General features: G+C 43.2%; 1 protein-coding gene across 4 annotated transcripts in view; it reads right to left on the bottom strand.

Annotated features, from left to right (window-relative positions):
- The window catches only part of LOC311127847 (phospholipid phosphatase 1-like), a 52,148-nt gene that overhangs the window by 6,645 nt on the left and 27,087 nt on the right, over window positions 1–18,416 (bottom strand). For 2 of the 4 annotated variants that reach the window (XR_014613150.1, XM_084159735.1), the window contains exons 2-3: window positions 18,127–18,278; window positions 3,158–3,441 (exon numbers count right to left, since the gene is read on the bottom strand). Coding sequence is in view for 2 of the 4 variants with exons in the window: in XM_084159735.1 (XP_084015861.1) it covers window positions 3,158–3,441; window positions 18,127–18,278 (436 nt within the window). In the remaining 2 variants the exon portion in view is untranslated. The remainder of the gene's footprint in view (window positions 1–3,157; window positions 3,442–18,126; window positions 18,279–18,416) is intronic. The other 2 variants (XR_014613151.1, XM_084159734.1) reach the window with 1 other exon arrangement.

Here is an 18,416-nt window from a genome sequence, read left to right as displayed (position 1 = left end):
GAGTGGGCAGTAGTTAGTGTTGGGAGAAAGCCCATGGTTACACACACTGCTCCAGTACTGAAGTGGACACTATTTGGTGTTGGGAGAAAACCTGACCATGCGGACTGAAAAGTCCACAGTACTGTAACATAATCCACCAGCCTAATGTCATAACAATCGAGACCTGCATACAGCTTCTCTAGTGGTAATGGCTGAAAACAGCGGTTAAGCCAGATATCACACAGAGAGAGCCAAGAGGGCTCTAACTCAACTCCCTTAATTCAATTATCTTTATTAACTGTGTGAGGACAGTACTGCAGTGAGGGAAGACTGATAGATTTAACCCACAGGACCCAAACCCCCCTGTAAACCATTATAGAGGAATACCGCTGATTCACTGAGGGAGGTTTCCAAGTGTAAGGCACTTGGGACACACACACACAAGCCAAGGCTCTGAGGGAAATGCTCACATTGCAGAAAGAGGATTCAAGGGGTTGATCTGACCTGCTCTCATCACTCGATCCACCAGGCAGTTATTTGTTCTATTAATGACTACCATACCAAAGAAAACACCCAGAACTGGGCCCTCGACCGGGAAAGGGCTGCCAAGGGAGACCAGAGCAACACCCAGGTAAATATGACCTTCTGGGGCCACAAGAGACTGGGAGAGCCCACCCAGGGATCAGGGTAGAGATTGGAGTAGTCTCTATGGGGTATACTCAGGTTTCTAGGGTAACACGGGAGAGGCTTACCACATGAGGTAATGATAGTCTACAGATAGACAGACCGAAAGACAGCTGTCTACAGCTGTCTCACACCACAGCCAATGTGTATAGTCTGTATAGAGACAGCCAGCTAGTGAACTAACTATCGCCCACCACTGCCAATAACACTTTGGTATGACTGAGGATGGGACAGACCGGCAGGCACTTGACAACTAGCTCTCTATTTATGTTTGTTGTTGGTCTATAAATGACAAGTCCTAGATGTTGATTTCAAAATCAAAATAAGGACAGACTTCCTGTCCTTCGTCTGTTTTCGAGTAGATGAAAAAGGAGGATGTTCCAAGTTTGTCAGATTGAAATTTAGAGTGACTGTTTTACAGAATTGGGTTAGTGCCTCATCTGATACTGGTAATTAACCTTGGTCTCCATGGTGATAACGAGTATGCTTGGAGACCAGCTTTCAGTGAAAGCTCAGAGAATCAGAATTCGTAAGGAACGTCTAAGCTCAGACCCACGTCTGGCTCTGAAGCAGGCTTGCAAAGCTGGGTCTCCTGACCTGGAAAGACCCATTTACCCAAAGGCAAATCAAGGTAAAACCATGGTTCCTAGTCCATTGTATTTAGGGCTTAAAGCAACCCCAGGCATCCCAGTACAATGTAGGAGCTATGAGACAGGCAATTTGACCGACTTCTGTTTATTCCAGTTTGGCCTGGACTCCAACAGTTATTTGTGGAATTGCAAAACATTGTAAAGATTAAAGTACAGAGAGACCTCTAGCTGAAGTCATTTCCCCCTGATAAGCAGCCAGCCTAGCTGTCAGTGTCAGACACATCCCCTCAGTGAGTCTTTATTGAAGATTTCCAGCTGAGCAGTTGTTCAACTTGGCACGGCCAGCGTCCAAAATGTCACCCTATTCCCTATATAGTGCACTACTTTTGCTATGGGCTCTGGTGAAAAGGTGTGCACTAAATAGGGAGCCATTTTGGGCATAATATAAACTTCAAAGTGTGGGCTTGCCTTACTCAACAATGATCTCATGGTCAGCACTCAGCATATCAGAACCATACCTATTGGATTCTATTTCTATGAACAGAACATTATCAGCAGTAAAGCAGGAGATATTATATTTCAGTGATATCATAATTGAGTCAGACGATTTGTAACAAGCATCCCAGCCTTTCCCAAATCGTTCCTTACCCCTTCCTTTGATGTTTGCAGAGCTGTAAAAGTCAATTTATGCTTGATCCAACAATGCTGTACGGAGGGTGTGACACAATTGCGGAGCCTCCAGAGGCTTGCGGAGGCCAAATCGAGCTCTGTACCACATCGCTGTGCGCCTCCCAAATTTTGTAACAATGCAGAGAGCTCCGTATTGACATGATTGGTTGACGGTAGGTGGGGGCGGTACATCCTGTATAAACACAAACTAACTTCCTTGACAACAAACATGGAGAAATTTGACAAAAGGCTATCAAACAAGTTCACAAATAAAACACATTTTATGATACCTCGTGTAGGAATTTCTAAGACACTAAAATGAATTTGAACTCCTGGAAAGAGATCAGGGAGGTAATGGGGGTAGATGCGGTAAAGAGGTCAATGGAATGCAGACCGTGGGGGATAGGAGGACGCTGGATTGGCGCACTTTCAACAAATCTTATCTAACAAAGTGGATTTTTGTCAAATCCGTCATGGTTGATGTATTGTAACAGGCCCACAATGTGGTTACTAAAATTCGATTTGGATATATTTGGCTGTTTTCGCTGCATAACATTTAGAAGTTGTCCCTTTTCAGGTTTAGAAAAAGTGACTGCTAAACGCTAACACCCATTCGTATAAGCTGGTAGCATAGCTAGCATACAGAAATCGGTGGTGGTAGTCAAAGTCGTTTTTAACTGTAATGCAGTTGATTGACGATGACATGAACATATATTGGGGCTGACATGCATGTAAGCATTATACTCCGATTTTTACCTCAACATAGTGTGTAATGAACAGCCTAAATGTAGGCACATTTTGGGGCGATTCGGGATGGAGATGCAGGTGGGAAAACAGTGCAGTCTTTTTACTTCATGCTACCTTGGCTGATCTATGTCAAGCACCGGGAAACAGACTCCAACATCTCAGAAGAGTTAAGGTCTTGTCTTTTCATTTAGCCAGTTGCTTGTAATTAGCTGGATGGCTATAGAGATTAGCCCTGAATCACTACGAGTGGTGCGGTGCAGAAGTATGAATGCTCCGACTTCTACGGAGGCTGCATCACAGTAAATGCTGTACGGCCACTGCAGACTTCGGATTGACCGTGCAAAACCTTTTAGGCATAAGATGGAAGCTTCACCACTTCACTGCCTATACCTTTCCAGACTCATCAGATATGCCTTATACCCACCCGATCTGTAAATACTGAAGGGTTAGAAGGGCCCAACTGTCAGTTTCCCCTCAACAACACCCACCTGGCCTCGTTGACCATGTGCGTATCCCCGGTGCAGGTGAAGTCCTCGATGTAGGCACCTGCCGTGCAGTTGATCAGCTTCCAGTCTGGCTTGCACACGTCCAGGAAGTGAGGTCGCAGCCGACCAATCGAATACTTGGCGATGTCAGTGAGCGATTGGCTCATGGCAGCCCCGAACACGAAGGTGCCGATGGCTTTGTAAACACTGGCCACATACATGTTGCTGAAAGAGGACTTTGATTTGATGTGCTTTAGATAGACTGAAATGCACTCTCCAAAGACCATCTGTGAGGAAGGGAGGAGAGGAAGTAGACGGGTAGAGGTTAGATCACTTACTGGTCCCTCACAGCTTAAAGTTACAGTATTTGCACATTAGTATTGTAATTTATGTCAAAGTCATTACAATTACATGTATTTTTTGAGGAATGTCCATCTGAGTTAATATATTATAAAGGCCTAACAAGGATGTCCACTGAGAAACATGTCTAAAGTAAAATGAGTAAAGACCTTTTTAAAAGGGGAAATATCACAATGAGCGGCTAAACTTAACATGTTCCCTTATAAGATTTCACTATGTGGTAAAATGTGTGTCAACGGTAGAAACGATTGAGACCATGTTGAGTGCAACAAACACGCGTCATTTAAACATTGTGGACGGTTGGGGAAGTGGGTCTTTTTAATGTCATGTTCTTCTAAAATAGTGTGGACTACTTTCTGACTCACACCTCTCTACCACACTGTGTGACAATGGACCTGAAAGCATAAGCAGTTATCTGGGAGTGTATTGACATTCCCCTATCTGGAAATAGGCCTATAACTACAATATTAACATACGCTTACTACTGTACTCTACACTCTCAAGAGGTGGGTGTTGCCCTGATAACGGTTGACTGTTCAACTGTTTAAATGTCAAGGGTAATTACCACCATGACACAGATGCAATCAAGTCATAACCTGAAAGCCTTTGTGTGTGAAGGAATGGTCGAGGAACTGTCTTGATGATAGAGGAGGGAGTCCCCAACTTTCATTCATGACCTGTAAATGAGTTACATCCTGTGTGAGGGTTTCTACTTGCAGAGTACAATTGCACTGACTGACTGGAAATGTATGTGGACCATGGGATGTGAAACATTGTCTTTTACCATTTTTCTGTTTTATGTACATTTAATGGAACTAAAAAGCTTTTTGATTTTGCAAAACCAGGACTTGATAAGTAAGACTTGATAACAGCTGCAAAAAGGCTCCTATAGTGCCTCATTTAGGCATTTTTACTGGTATCTATCTGGCCCATATTCACAAAGTCTCAGAGTAGGAGTGCTGATAGGATCAGTTGTCTTTTTGACCTGGGGTTCCCAAACCTTTTCACTCGGGAGCCTCCCTTTCAGCATTGGGGAACATCCAGCACCCACCCTGTGTGTCACGTCACGTCTATTTCTATGGGCACAAGCACTGTTCATGACACAAACTGTTCACACCCCTCTTGTTGGTGGAGAGAAATTTCACAGGTTTAAAGCTTATTTCCTGCAATTCTACACATTTTGTCATGGGTGCAAAGAAAATGTTGCAGTTTTAAAACTAATTTTCTTGCAATTCTATACATTTTGCCATGTCTAATGTGTAGATATTTGAGTGACAAAAAAATTACAACAATATCTATGGGCTAAACCCCCCCACCCCACAGAAAACATTAGCTGACATGGGCTAGTTGATCTGGACATTTCTGACAAGTTATAAATAGCTCTAAGGTAAGCAATGACTAACATGACAAGACGAACTGATGATGCACTACCCAATTTCAAACATGCACCTTATGCATTCTACTATTACAACTTTCAAGAGTACGTTTAAAGCCGGATTGAGTTCCTAAAATAAAAAAAAGTAATATATATATATATACATACATACATACATACATACATACACACGTTCAAACGTTTTAGAACACCTACTCATTCAAGGGTTTTTCATTATTTTTACTATTTTCTACATTGTAGAATAATAGAGAAGACATCAAAACTATGAAATAACACATATGGAATCATGTAGTAACCAAAAAAGTGTTAAACAAATCAAAATATATTTTATATTTGAGATTCTTCAAATAGCCACCCTTTACCTTGATGACAGCTTTGCACACTCTTGGCATTCTCTCAACCAGCTTCATGAGGTAGTCACCTGGAATGCATTTCAATTAACAGGTGTGCCATGTTAAAAGTTAATTTGTGGAATTTCTTTCCTTCTTAATGTGTTTGAGCCAATCAGTTGTGTTGTGACAAGGTAGGGGTTGTATACAGAAGATAGTCCTATTTGGTAAAAGACCAAGTCCATATTATGGCAAGAACAGCTCAAATAAGCAAAGAGAAACGACAGTCCATCATTACTTTAAGACATGAAGGTCAGTCAATCTGCAACATTTCAAGAACTTTGAAAGTTTCTTCAAGTGCAGTCGCAAAAACCATCAAGCGCTATGATGAAACTGTCTCTCATGAGAACCGCCACAGGAATGGAAGACCAAGAGTTACCTCTGCTGCAGAGGATAAGTTAATTGGTTACCAGCCTCAGAAATTGCAGCCCAAATAAATGCTTCAGAGTTCAAGTAACAGACACATCTCAACATCAACTGTTCAGAGGAGACTGTGTGAATCAGGCCTTCTTGGTCGAATTGCTGCAAAGAAACCACTACTAAAGGACACCAATAAGAAGAAGAGACTTGCTTAGGCCAAGAAAACCGAGCAATGGACATTAGACCAGTGGAAATCTGTGCTTTGGTCTGGAGTCCAAATTTGAGATTTTTGGTTCCAACTGCTGTTTCTTTGTGAGACGCGGTGTGGGTGAACGGATGATCTCTGCATGTGTAGTTCCCACCGTAAAGCATGGAGGAGGTGTTGTTATGGTGTGGGGGTGCTTTGCTGGTCACACTGTCAGTGATTCATTTAGAATTCAAAGCACACTTAACCAGCATGGCTACCACAGCATTCTGCAGCGATATGCCATCCCATCTGGTTTGGGCTTAGTGGGACTATCATTTGTTTTTCAACAGGTTCAATGACCCATCACACCTCCAGGATGTGTAAGGGCTATTTTACCACGAAGGAGAGTAAGGGAGTGCTGCATCAGATGACCTGGCTTCCACAATCCCCCGACCTCAACCAAATTGAGATGGTTTGGGATGAGTCGGAAAGCAGAGTGAAGGAAAAGCAGCCAACAAGTGCTCAGCATATTTGGGAACTCCTTCAAGACTGTTGGAAAAGCATTCCAGGTGAAGCTGGTTGAGAGAATGCCAAGAGTGTGCAAAGCTGTCATCAAGGCAAAGGGTGGCTATTTGAAGAATCTCAAATCTCAAATTTATTTTTTTGGTTACTACATGATTCCATATGTGTATTTTCATAGTTTTGACATCTTCACTATTATTCTACAATGTAGAATATAGTAAAAATAAAGAAAAACCCTGGAATGAGTAGGTGTTCTAAAACTTTTGACCGGTAGTGAGTGAGTGAATATACACTGCTCAAAAAAATTAAGGGAACACTTAAACAACACATCCTAGATCTGAATGAATGAAATAATCTTATTAAATACTTTTTTTCTTTACATAGTTGAATGTGCTGACAACAAAATCACAAAAATTATCAATGGAAATCAAATTTAGCAACCCATGGAGGTCTGGATTTGGAGTTACCCTCAAAATTAAAGTGGAAAACCACACTACAGGCTGATCCAACTTTGATGTAATGTCCTTAAAACAAGTCAAAATGAGGCTCAGTAGTGTGTGTGGCCTCCACGTGCCTGTATGACCTCCCTACAACGCCTGGGCATGCTCCTGATGAGGTGGTAGATGGTCTCCTGAGGGATCTCCTCCCAGACCTGGACTAAAGCATCCCCCAACTCCTGGACAGTCTGTGGTGCAACGTGGCGTTGGTGGATGGAGCGAGACATGATGTCCCAGATGTGCTCAATTGGATTCAGGTCTGGGGAACGGGCGGGCCAGTCCATATCATCAATGCCTTCCTCTTGCAGGAACTGCTGACACACTCCAGCCACATGAGGTCTAGCATTGTCTTGCATTAGGAGGAACCCAGGGCCAACCGCACCAGCATATGGTCTCACAAGGGGTCTGAGGATCTCATCTCGGTACCTAATGGCAGTCAGGATACCTCTGGCGAGCACATGGAGGGCTGTGCGGCCCCCCAAAGAAATACCACCCCACACCATGACTGACCCACCACCAAACTGGTCATGTTGGAGGATGTTGCAGGCAGCAGAACGTTCTCCACGGTGTCTCCAGACTGTCACGTCTGTCACATGTGCTCAGTGTGAACCTGCTTTCATATGTGAAGAGCACAGGGCGCCAGTGGCGAATTTGCCAATCTTGGTGTTCTCTGGCAAATGCCAAACGTCCTGCACGGTGTTGGGCTGTAAGCACAACCCCGACCTGTGGACGTCGGGCCCTCATACCACCCTCATGGAGTCTGTTTCTGACCGTTTGAGCAGACACATGCACATTTGTGGCATGCTGGAGGTCATTTTGCAGGGCTCTGGCAGTGCTCCTCCTACTCCTCCTTGCACAAAGGCGGAGGTAGCGGTCCTGCTGCTGGGTTGTTGCCCTCCTACGGCCTCCTCCACGTCTCCTGATGTACTGGCCTGTCTCCTGGTAGCGCCTCCATGCTCTGGACACTACGCTGACAGACAGCAAACCTTCTTGCCACAGCTCGCATTGATGTGCCATCCTGGATGAGCTGCACTACCTGAGCCACTTGTGTGGGTTGTAGACTCCGTCTCATGCTACCACTAGAGTGAAAGCACCGCCAGCATTCAAAAGTGACCAAAACATCAGCCAGGAAGCATAGGAACTGAGAAGTGGTCTGTGGTCACCACTTGCAGAACCATTCCTTTATTGGGGGTGTCTTGCTAATTGCCTACAATTTCCACCTGTTGTCTATTCCATTTGCACAACAGCATGTGACATTTATTGTCAATCAGTGTTGCTTCCTAAGTGGACAGTTTGATTTCACAGAAGTGTGATTGACTTGGAGTTACATTGTGTTGTTTAAGTGTTCCCTTAATTTTTTTGAGCAGTATATATATATATATATATATATAAATAAAATGCACATACATACATACATACATCCATCTGCATTCGGAAAGTATTCAGACCCCTTGACTTTTTCCACTTTGTTACGTTACAGCCTTATTCTAAAATTGATTAAACTGTTTTTCCCCCCTCATCAATCCACACACAATACCCCATTATGACAAAGCAAAAACAGGTTTATAGAAGCAAATATTTACATAAGTATACAGACCCTTCACTCTTTGTTGAAGCACCGTTGGCAGCGATTACAGCCTCAAGTCTTCTTTGGTATGACGCTACAAGCTTGGCACACCTATATTTGGGAAGCTTCTCCCATTCTTCTCTGCAGATCCTCTCAAGCTCTTTCAGGTTGCAAAGCTATTTTCAGGTCTCTCCAGAGATGTTTGATCGGGTTCAAGTCCGGGCCACTCAAGGACATTCAGAGACTTGTCCTGAAGCCACTCCTGCGTTGTCTTGGCTGTGTGCTTAGGGTCATTGTCCTGTTGGAAGGTGAACCTTCATCCCAGTCTGAGGTCCTGAGCGCTCTGGAGCAGGTTTTCATCGAGGATCTCTCTGTACTTTGCTCCGTTCATCTGTCCCTTTATCCTGACTAGTCTCTCAGTCCCTGCCGCTGAAAAACATACCCACAGCATGATGCTACCACCACCATGCTTCACCGTAGGGATGGTGCCAGGTTTCCTCCAGACGTGACGCTTGGCATTCAGGCCAAAGAGTTCAATCTTGGTTTCATCAGACCAGAGAATCTTGTTTCTCATGGTCTGAGTCTTTAGGTGCCTTTTGGCAAACTCCAAGCGGGCTGTCATGTGCCTTTTACTGAGGAGTGGCTTCTGTCTGGCCACTCTACCATAAAGGCCTGATTGGTGGAGTGCTGCAGAGATGGTTGTCCTTCTGGAAGGTTCTCCCATCTCCACAGAGAAACTCTGGAGCTCTTTTATAGTGACCACCGGGTTCTTGGTCACCTCGCTGACCAAGGCCCTTCTCCCCCGATTGCTCAGTTTGGCCGGGAGGCCAGGTCTAGGAAGAGTCTTGGTGGTTCCAAACTTCTTCCATTTAAGAATGATGAAGGCCACTGTGTTCTTGGGGACATTCAATGCTGCAGAAATGTTTTGGTACCCTTCCCCAGATTTGTGCCTCGACACAATCCTGTCTCGGAGCTCTACAGACAAATCCTTCGACCTCATGTCTTGGTCTTTATTCTGACATTCACTGTCAACTGTGGGACCTTTATATAGACAGGTGTGTGCCTTTCCTAATCATGTCCAATTAAGTTAGAGAAACATCAAGGATGATCAATGGAAACAGGATGCACCTGAGCTCAATTTCGAGTCTCATAGCAAAGGGTCTGAATACTTAGTGGGGAAAAAAGTATTTAGTCAGCCACCAATTGTGCAAGTTCTCCCACTTAAAAAGATGAGAGAGGCCTGTAATTTTCATCATAGGTACACGTCAACTAGGACAGACAAATTGAGAGAAAAAAATCCAGAAAATCACACTGTAGGATTTTTTATGAATTTATTTGCAAATTATGGTGGAAAATAAGTATTTGGTAATCTACAAACAAGCAAGATTTCTGGCTCTCACAGATCTGTAACGTCTTCTTTAAGAGGCTCCTCTGTCCTCCACTCGTTACCTGTATTAATGGCACCTGTTTGAACTTGTTATCAGTATAAAAGACACCTGTCCACAACCTCAAACAGTCACACTCCAAACTCCACTATGGCCAAGACCAAAGAGCTGTCAAAGGACACCAGAAACAAAATTGTAGACCTGCACCAGGCTGGGAAGACTGATTCTGCAACAGGTAAGCAGCTTGGTTTAAAGAAATCAACTGTGGGAGCAATTATTAGGAAATGGAAGACATACAAGACCACTGATAATCTCCCTCGATCTGGGGCTCCACGCAAGATCTCACCCCGTGGGGTCAAAATGATCACAAGAACGGTGAGCAAAAATCCCAGAACCACACGGGGGTACCTAGTGAATGACCTGCAGAGAGCTGGGACCAAAGTAACAAAGCCTACAATCAGTAACACACTACGCCGCCAGGGACTAAAATCCTGCAGTGCCAGACGTGTCCCCCTGCTTAAGCCAGTACATGTCCAGGCCCGTCTGAAGTTTGCTAGAGTGCATTTGTATGATCCAGAAGAGGATTGGGAGAATGTCATATGGTCAGATGAAACCAAAATATAACTTTTTGGTAAAAACTCAACTCGTCGTGTTTGGAGGACAAAGAATGCTGAGTTGCATCCAAAGAACACCATACCTACTGTGAAGCATGGGGGTGGAAACATCATGCTTTGGGGCTGTTTTTCTGCAAAGGAACCAGGATGACTGATCCGTGTAAAGGAAAGAATGAATGGGGCCATGTATCATGAGATTTTGAGTAAAAACCTCCTTCCATCAGCAAGGGCATTGAAGATGAAACGTGGCTGGGTCTTTCAGCATGACAATGATCCCAAACACACCGCCCGGGCAACGAAGGAGTGGCTTCGTAAGAAGCATTTCAAGGTCCTGGAGTGGCCTAGCCAGTCTCCAGATCTCAACCCCATAGAAAATCTTTGGAGGGAGATGAAAGTCTGTGTTGCCCAGCGACAGCCCCAAAACATCACTGCTCTAGAGGAGATCTGCATGGAGGAAAGGGCCAAAATACCAGCAACAGTGTGTGAAAACCTTGTGAAGACTTACAGAAAACGTTTGACCTGTGTCATTGCCAACAAAGGGTATATAACAAAGTATTGAGAAACGTTTGTTATTGACCAAATACTTATTTTCCACCATAATTTGCAAATATATTCATAAAAAATTCTACAATGTGATTTTCTGGATTTTTTTTCCTCATTTTGTCTGTCATAGTTGACGTGTACCTATGATGAAAATTACAGGCCTCTCTCATCTTTTTAAGTGGGAGAACTTGCACAATTGGTGACTGACTAAATACTTTTTTCCCCCACTGTATGTAAATATGGTTTCTGTTTTTAAGGTTTAATACATTTGCAAAAATTTCTAAAAACCTGTTTTCGCTTTGTCATTATAGGGTATTGTGTGTAGATTGATGAGGATTTTTTTTTTTTAATCCATTTTAGAATAAGGCTGTAACGTCACAAAATGTGGAAAAAGTCAAGGGTCTGATTACTTTCCGAAGGCACTATATATATATATATATATACATACATACATACATACATACATACATACACACACACACACTACCGTTCAAAAGTTTGGGGTCACTTTGAAATTTCCTTGTTTTCAAAAGAAAATAAAAAACATTTGTCCATTAAAATAACATAATATTGATCAGAAATAAAGTGTAGACATTGTTAATGTTGTAAATGGCTGATTTTCTATAAAATATCTAAAGTCGTGGTCAAAAGTTTTGAGAATGACACAAATACTAATTTTCACAAAGTCTGCTGCCTCAGTTTTGATGATGGCAATTTGCATATACTCCAGAATGTCATGAAGAGTGATCAGATGAATTGCAATTAATTGCAAAGTCCCTCTTTGCCATGAAAATGAACTTAATCCCCAAAAAACATTTCCACTGCATTTCAGCCTGCCACAAAAGGACCAGCTGCCATCATGTCAGTGATTCTCTCGTTAACACAGGTGAGAGTGTTGACGAGGACAAGGCTGGAGATCACTCTGTCATGCTAATTGAGTTAGAATAACAGACTGGAAGCTTTAAAAGGAGGGTGGTGCTTGAAATCATTGTTCTTCCTCTGTTAACCATGGTTACCTGCAAGGAAACACGTGCCGTCATCATTGCTTTGCACAAAAAGGGCTTCACAGGCAAACATATTGCTGCTAGTAAGATTGCACCTAAATCAACCATTTATCGGATCATCAGGAACATCAAGGAGAAAGGTTCAATTGTTGTGAAGAAGGCGTCAGGGTGCCCAAGAAAGTCCAGCAAGCGCCAGGACTGTCTCCTAAAGTTGATTCAGCTGCGGGATCGGGGCACCACCAGTGCAGAGCTTGCTCAGGAATGGCAGCAGGCAGGTGTAAGTGCATCTGCGCGCACAGTGAGGCAAATACTTTTGGAGGATGGCCTGGTGTCAAGAAGGGCAGCAAAGAAGCCACTTCTCTCCAGGAAAAACATCAGGGACAGCCTGATATTCTGCAAAAGGTACAGGGATTGGACTGCTGAGGACTGGGGTAAAGTCATTTTCTCTGATGAATCCCCTTTCCGATTGTTTGGGGCATCCAGAAAACACCTTGTCCGGAGAAGACAAGGTGAGCGCTACCATCAGTCCTGTGTCATGCCAACAGTAAAGCATCCTGAGACCATTCATGTGTGGGGTTGCTTCTCAGCCAAGAGAGTGGACTCACTCACAATTTTACCTAAGAACACAGCCATGAATAAAGAATGGTACCAACACATCCTACGAGAGCAACTTCTCCCAACCATCCAAGAACAGTTTGGTGATGACCAATGCCTTTTCCAGCATGATGGAGCACCTTGCCATGAGGCAAAAATGATAACTAAGTGGCTCGGGGAACAAAACATCAACATTTTGGGTCCATGGCCAGGAAACTCCCTAGACCTTAATCTCATTGAGAACTTGTAGTCGATCCTCAAGAGGCGGGTGGACAAACAAAAACCCACAAACTCCAAGCATTGATTATGCAAGAATGGGCTGCCATCAGTCAGGATGTGGCACAGAAGTTACTTGACAGCATGCCAGGGCGGATTGCAGAGGTCTTGAAAAAGAAGGGTCAACACTGCAAATATTGACTCTTTGCATAAACTAAATGTAATTGTCAATAAAAGCCTTTGACACTTATGGAATTACATTAACATTTTAGTCATTTAGCAGACACTCTTCATGCTTGTAATTATACTTCAGTATACCATAGTAACATCTGACAAAAATATCTCATAACACTGAAGCAGTGAACTTTGTGAAGACCAATACTTGTCATTCTCAAAACCTTTGACCACGACTGTACATAGGCATACAGAGGCACATTATCAATAACCATCAGTCCTGTGGTCCAATGGCACGTTGTGTTTGCTAATCCAAGTTTATCATTTTAAAAGGCTAACTGATCATTAGAAACCCCTTTTGCAATTATGTTAGCACAGCTGAAAACGGTTGTGCTGATTAAAGATGCAATAAAACTGGCCTTCTTGAGACTAGTTGAGTATCTGGAGCATCAGCAATTGTGGGTTCGATTACAGGCTCAAAATGGCCAGAAACAAATAAATTTATTCTGAAACTCGTCAGTCTATTCTTGTTCTGAGAAATTGTTTTTATTTTTATTTTTTTATTATTTATTTTATTAAATGAAGGCTATTCAATGCAAGAAATTGCCAAGAAACTGAAGATCTCGTACAACGCTGTGTACTACTCCCTTCACAGAACAGCGCAATCTGGCTCTAACCAGAATAGAAAGAGGAGAGGGAGGCCCCAGTGCACAACTGAGCAAGAGGACAAATACATAAGTGTCTAGTTTGAGAAACAGACGCCTCACAGGTCCTCAACTGGCAGCTTAATTAAATAGTACCCACAAAACACCAGTCTCAACCTCAACAGTGAAGAGGCGGCTCCGGGATGCTGACCTAGGCAGAGTTGCAAAGAAAAAGCCGTATCTCAGACTGGCCAATAAATATTAAAGATTAAGATGGGCAAAAGAACACAGACACTGGACTTTTTCTTTGCAACTCTGCCTAGGTCAGCATCCCGGAGTCGCCTCTTCACTATACAACTCTTCAATATACTAACATGCTGACTAGACCGGGCGCGATTTTAATTAGGGAAATAAGTATTTGACCCCTCTGCAAAACATGACTTAGTACTTGGTGGCAAAACCCTTGTTGGCAATCACAGAGGTCAGACATTTCTTGTTGTTGGCCACCAGGTTTGCACACATCTCAGGAAGGATTTTGTCCCACTCCTCTTTGCTGATCTTCTCCAAGTCATTAAGGTTTCGAGGCTGACATTTGGCAACTCGAACCTTCAGCTCCCTCCACAGATTTTCTATGGGATTAAGGTCTGGAGACTGGCTAGGCCACTCCAGGACCTTAATGTGCTTCTTCTTGAGCAACTCCTTTGTTGCCTTGGCCATGTGTTTTGGGTCATTGTCATGCTGGAATACCCATCCACGACCCATTTTCAATGCCCTGGCTGAGGGAAGGAGGTTCTCACCCAAGATTTGACGGTACATGGCCCCGTCCATCGTCCCTTTGATGCGGTGAAGTTGTCCTGTCCCCTTAGCAGAAAAATACCCCCAAAGCATAATGTTTCCACCTCCATGTTTGACGGTGGGGATGGTGATCTTGGGGTCATAGGCAGCATTCCTCCTCCTCCAAACACGGCGAGTTGAGTTGATGGCAAAGAGCTCGATTTTGGTCTCATCTGACCACAACACTTTCACCCAGTTCTCCTCTGAATCATTCAGATGTTCACTGGCAAACTTCAGATGGGTCTGTATATGTGCTTTCTTAAGCAGGGTGACCTTGCGGGCGCTGCAGGATTTCAGTCCTTCACGGTGTAGTGTGTTACCAATTGTTTTCTTGGTGACTATGGTCCCAGCTGCCTTGAGATCATTTACAAGATCCTCCTGTGTAGTTCTGGGCTGATTCCTCACCATTCTCATAATCATTGCAACTCCACGAGGTGAGATCTTGCATGGAGCCCCAGGCTGAGGGAGATTGACAGGTCTTTTGTGTTTCTTCCATTTGCGAAAAATCGCACCAACTGTTGTCACCTTCTCACCAAGCTGCTTGGAAATGGTCTTGTAGCCCATTACAGCCTTGTGTAGGTCTACAATCTTGTCCCTGACATCCTTGGAGAGCTCTTTGGTCTTGGCCATGGTGGAGAGTTTTGAATCTGATTGATTGATTGCTTCTGTCGACAGGTCTCTTTTATACAGGTAACAAAATGAGATTAGGAGCATTCCCTTCAAGAGTGTGCTCCTAATCTCAGCTCGTTACCTGTATAAAAGACACCTGGGAGCCAGAAATCTTTCTGATTGAGAGGGGGTCAAATACTTATTTCCCTCATTAAAATGCAAATCAATTTATAACATTTTTTACATGCGTTTTTCTGTATTTTTTGTTGCTATTCTGTCTCTCACTGTTCAAATAAACCTACCATTAAAATTATAGACTGATCATGTCTTTGTCAGTGGGCAAACGTACAAAATCATCAGGGGATCAAATACTTCTTTCCCTCACTGTATATTCATTTTGGGACAGGTCGAAACACATGAAACATTCATGGATATTTAGCTAGCTAGCTTGCTGTTGCTAGCTAATTTGTCCTGGAATATAAACATTGGGTTGTTATTTTACCTGAAATGCCTTTTTTTCTGGATCTTTGTAGAATTTTGACCCATTTTGAGTCACACAAAATCGTGTGTTCTCTACTCCAACAATTAATCCACAGATAAAAAGGGGAAGCCTTGTTAGTTTCTAGTTATTTCTCCTCCAGTCTTCTTCTGTGGACTTTACATGGCGGTTTTCAACCAACTTTGACTGGATTGTGGACCTCAGTTCATCTTTCAATTACCCACCTGGTTATATGCTCCTATAAACCAATGAGGAGATGGGAGAGGAGGGACTTGCAGCGCGTCAAGCATCAAAAATAGAACCAAGTTCTATTTTAGCACCTGGCTACGCATACACTCGCGAGCAGTTTGGATGAAATGATTGAATAACATGTATGTGTAAATGTATTTTGCAATGCTCGCGCGGGCGGTGGTCAGCATCGCTCTGGATAAGCGCGTCTGCTAAATGACTAAAATGTAAATGTAATGTTAGATGGTCAGTCAGTAGAATACTGGCCCAGAGTCATGAGAAATCTCGGAGGGCAGAGGGAGGGACAGTTTGGCTATTCCTATTGTACTGTTCAGATAGAGACTGAGTAGACTTATGGAGAGGCCTTTATTACTGGGACTTTAACGGTCAACTGCCATGGTCTGATACATTTGTGATTATGAGTACATGGAGAAGCAACTAGCAAGAGTTGGGGATTTGTTTGCTTTTTCAGTTCTCAAGTAATACTTTGAGCATCTCTAAAATATGCAGTTCAAATTACAAATCAGTTTGTTTGCGTTGCTTTTGCAAGGAGGAGTATGATGCGCCATTTATTTATTTTCACACAGAAAGTGATAGACAATGTGATTAATGAAGCCAAGCAGTTCAACGATATACATATCATTGCTACAATGATGTATGTATAGCATAAATTAATGACAAGCACTAAGACTGGGAAAGGAAGAGACAGATAAGTTACAGTGGGGGAAAAAAGTATTTAGTCAGCCACCAATTGTGCAAGTTCTCCCACTTAAAAAGATGAGAGAGGCCTGTAATTTTCATCATAGGTACACGTCAACTATGACAGACAAATTGAGAATTTTTTCCCCAGAAAATCACATTGTAGGATTTTTAATGAATTTATTTGCAAATTATGGTGGAAAATAAGTATTTGGTCAATAACAAAAGTTTCTCAATACTTTGTTATATACCCTTTGTTGGCAATGACACAGGTCAAACGTTTTCTGTAAGTCTTCACAAGGTTTTCACATACTGTTGCTGGTATTTTGGCCCATTCCTCCATGCAGATCTCCTCTAGAGCAGTGATGTTTTGGGGCTGTCGCTGGGCAACACGGACTTTCAACTCCCTCCCAAGATTTTCTATGGGGTTGAGATCTGGAGACTGGCTAGGCCACTCCAGGACCTTGAAATGTTTCTTACGAAGCCACTCCTTTGTTGCCCGGGCGGTGTGTTTGGGATCATTGTCATGCTGAAAGACCCAGCCACGTTTCATCTTCAATGCCCTTGCTGATGGAAGGAGGTTTTCACTCAAAATCTCACGATACATGGCCCCATTCATTCTTTCCTTTACACAGATCAGTCGTCCTGGTCCCTTTGCAGAAAAACAGCCCCAAAGCATGATGTTTCCACCCCCATGCTTCACAGTAGGTATGGTGTTCTTTGGATGCAACTCAGCATTCTTTGTCCTCCAAACACGACGAGTTGAGTTTTTATCAAAAAGTTCTATTTTGGTTTCATCTGACCATATGACATTCTCCCAATCCTCTTCTGGATCATCCAAATGCACTCTAGCAAACTTCAGACGGGCCAGGACTTGTACTGGCTTAAGCAGGGGGACACGTCTGGCACTGCAGGATTTGAGTCCCTGGCGGCGTAGTGTGTTACTGATGGTAGGCTTTGTTACTTTGGTCCCAGCTCTCTGCAGCTCATTCACTAGGTCCCCCCCGTCTGGTTCTGGGATTTTTGCTCACCGTTCTTGTGATAATTTTGACCCCACGGGGTGAGATCTTGCGTGGAGCCCCAGATCGAGGGAGATTATCAGTGGTCTTGTATGTCTTCCATTTCCTAATAATTGCTCCCACAGTTGATTTCTTCAAACCAAGCTGCTTACCTATTGCAGATTCAGTCTTCCCAGCCTGGTGCAGGTCTACAATTTTGTTTCTGGTGTCCTTTGACAGCTCTTTGGTCTTGGCCATAGTGGAGTTTGGAGTGTGACTGTTTGAGGTTGTGGACAGGTGTCTTTTATACTGATAACAAGTTCAAACAGGTGCCATTAATACAGGTAACGAGTGGAGGACAGAGGAGCCTCTTAAAGAAGTTGTTACAGGTCTGTGAAAGCCAGAAATCTTGCTTGTTTGTAGGTGACCAAATACTTATTTTCAACCATAATTAGCAAATACATTCATTAAAAATCCTACAATGTGATTTTCAGGATTTTTTTTCCTCAATTTGTCTGTCATAGTTCACGTGTACCTATGATGAAAATTACAGGCCTCTCATCTTTTTAAGTGGGAGAACTTGCACAATTGGTGGCTGACTAAATACTTTTTTCCCCCACTGTATCTAGTGAACATAAAACAGGTGCACTTACAGTGAGTACTGTGACGGGTATCATAACTCCACCTAACAACTGATAGGATATGGTGTCTTCTTTAAGAGGGTACTTGATTGAATCATCGTTACAGAAAAATCCCCGTTTGAAGGGATTGTGTAGCGGTGTGAGTATTGCGAATGGGAGTCCAGCTAGCAAAAAGCAAAATGAGAGAAAACAGAACAAGAGAAATTGGTTAGGAGCAGGCTCTAAACATCCTCTTTAAACCGCACCCATATAAAGTGCACACCTGTCTAAAGGCATCCGCATGCTTCCCAGCCAAAACAGTT

The sequence above is a fragment of the Coregonus lavaretus genome (assembly GCF_964263955.1).
Source record: "Coregonus lavaretus genome assembly, chromosome: 4".
Lineage (NCBI taxonomy): Eukaryota > Metazoa > Chordata > Actinopteri > Salmoniformes > Salmonidae > Coregonus > Coregonus lavaretus.
This window is presented reverse-complemented; position numbering and strand designations above follow the sequence as displayed.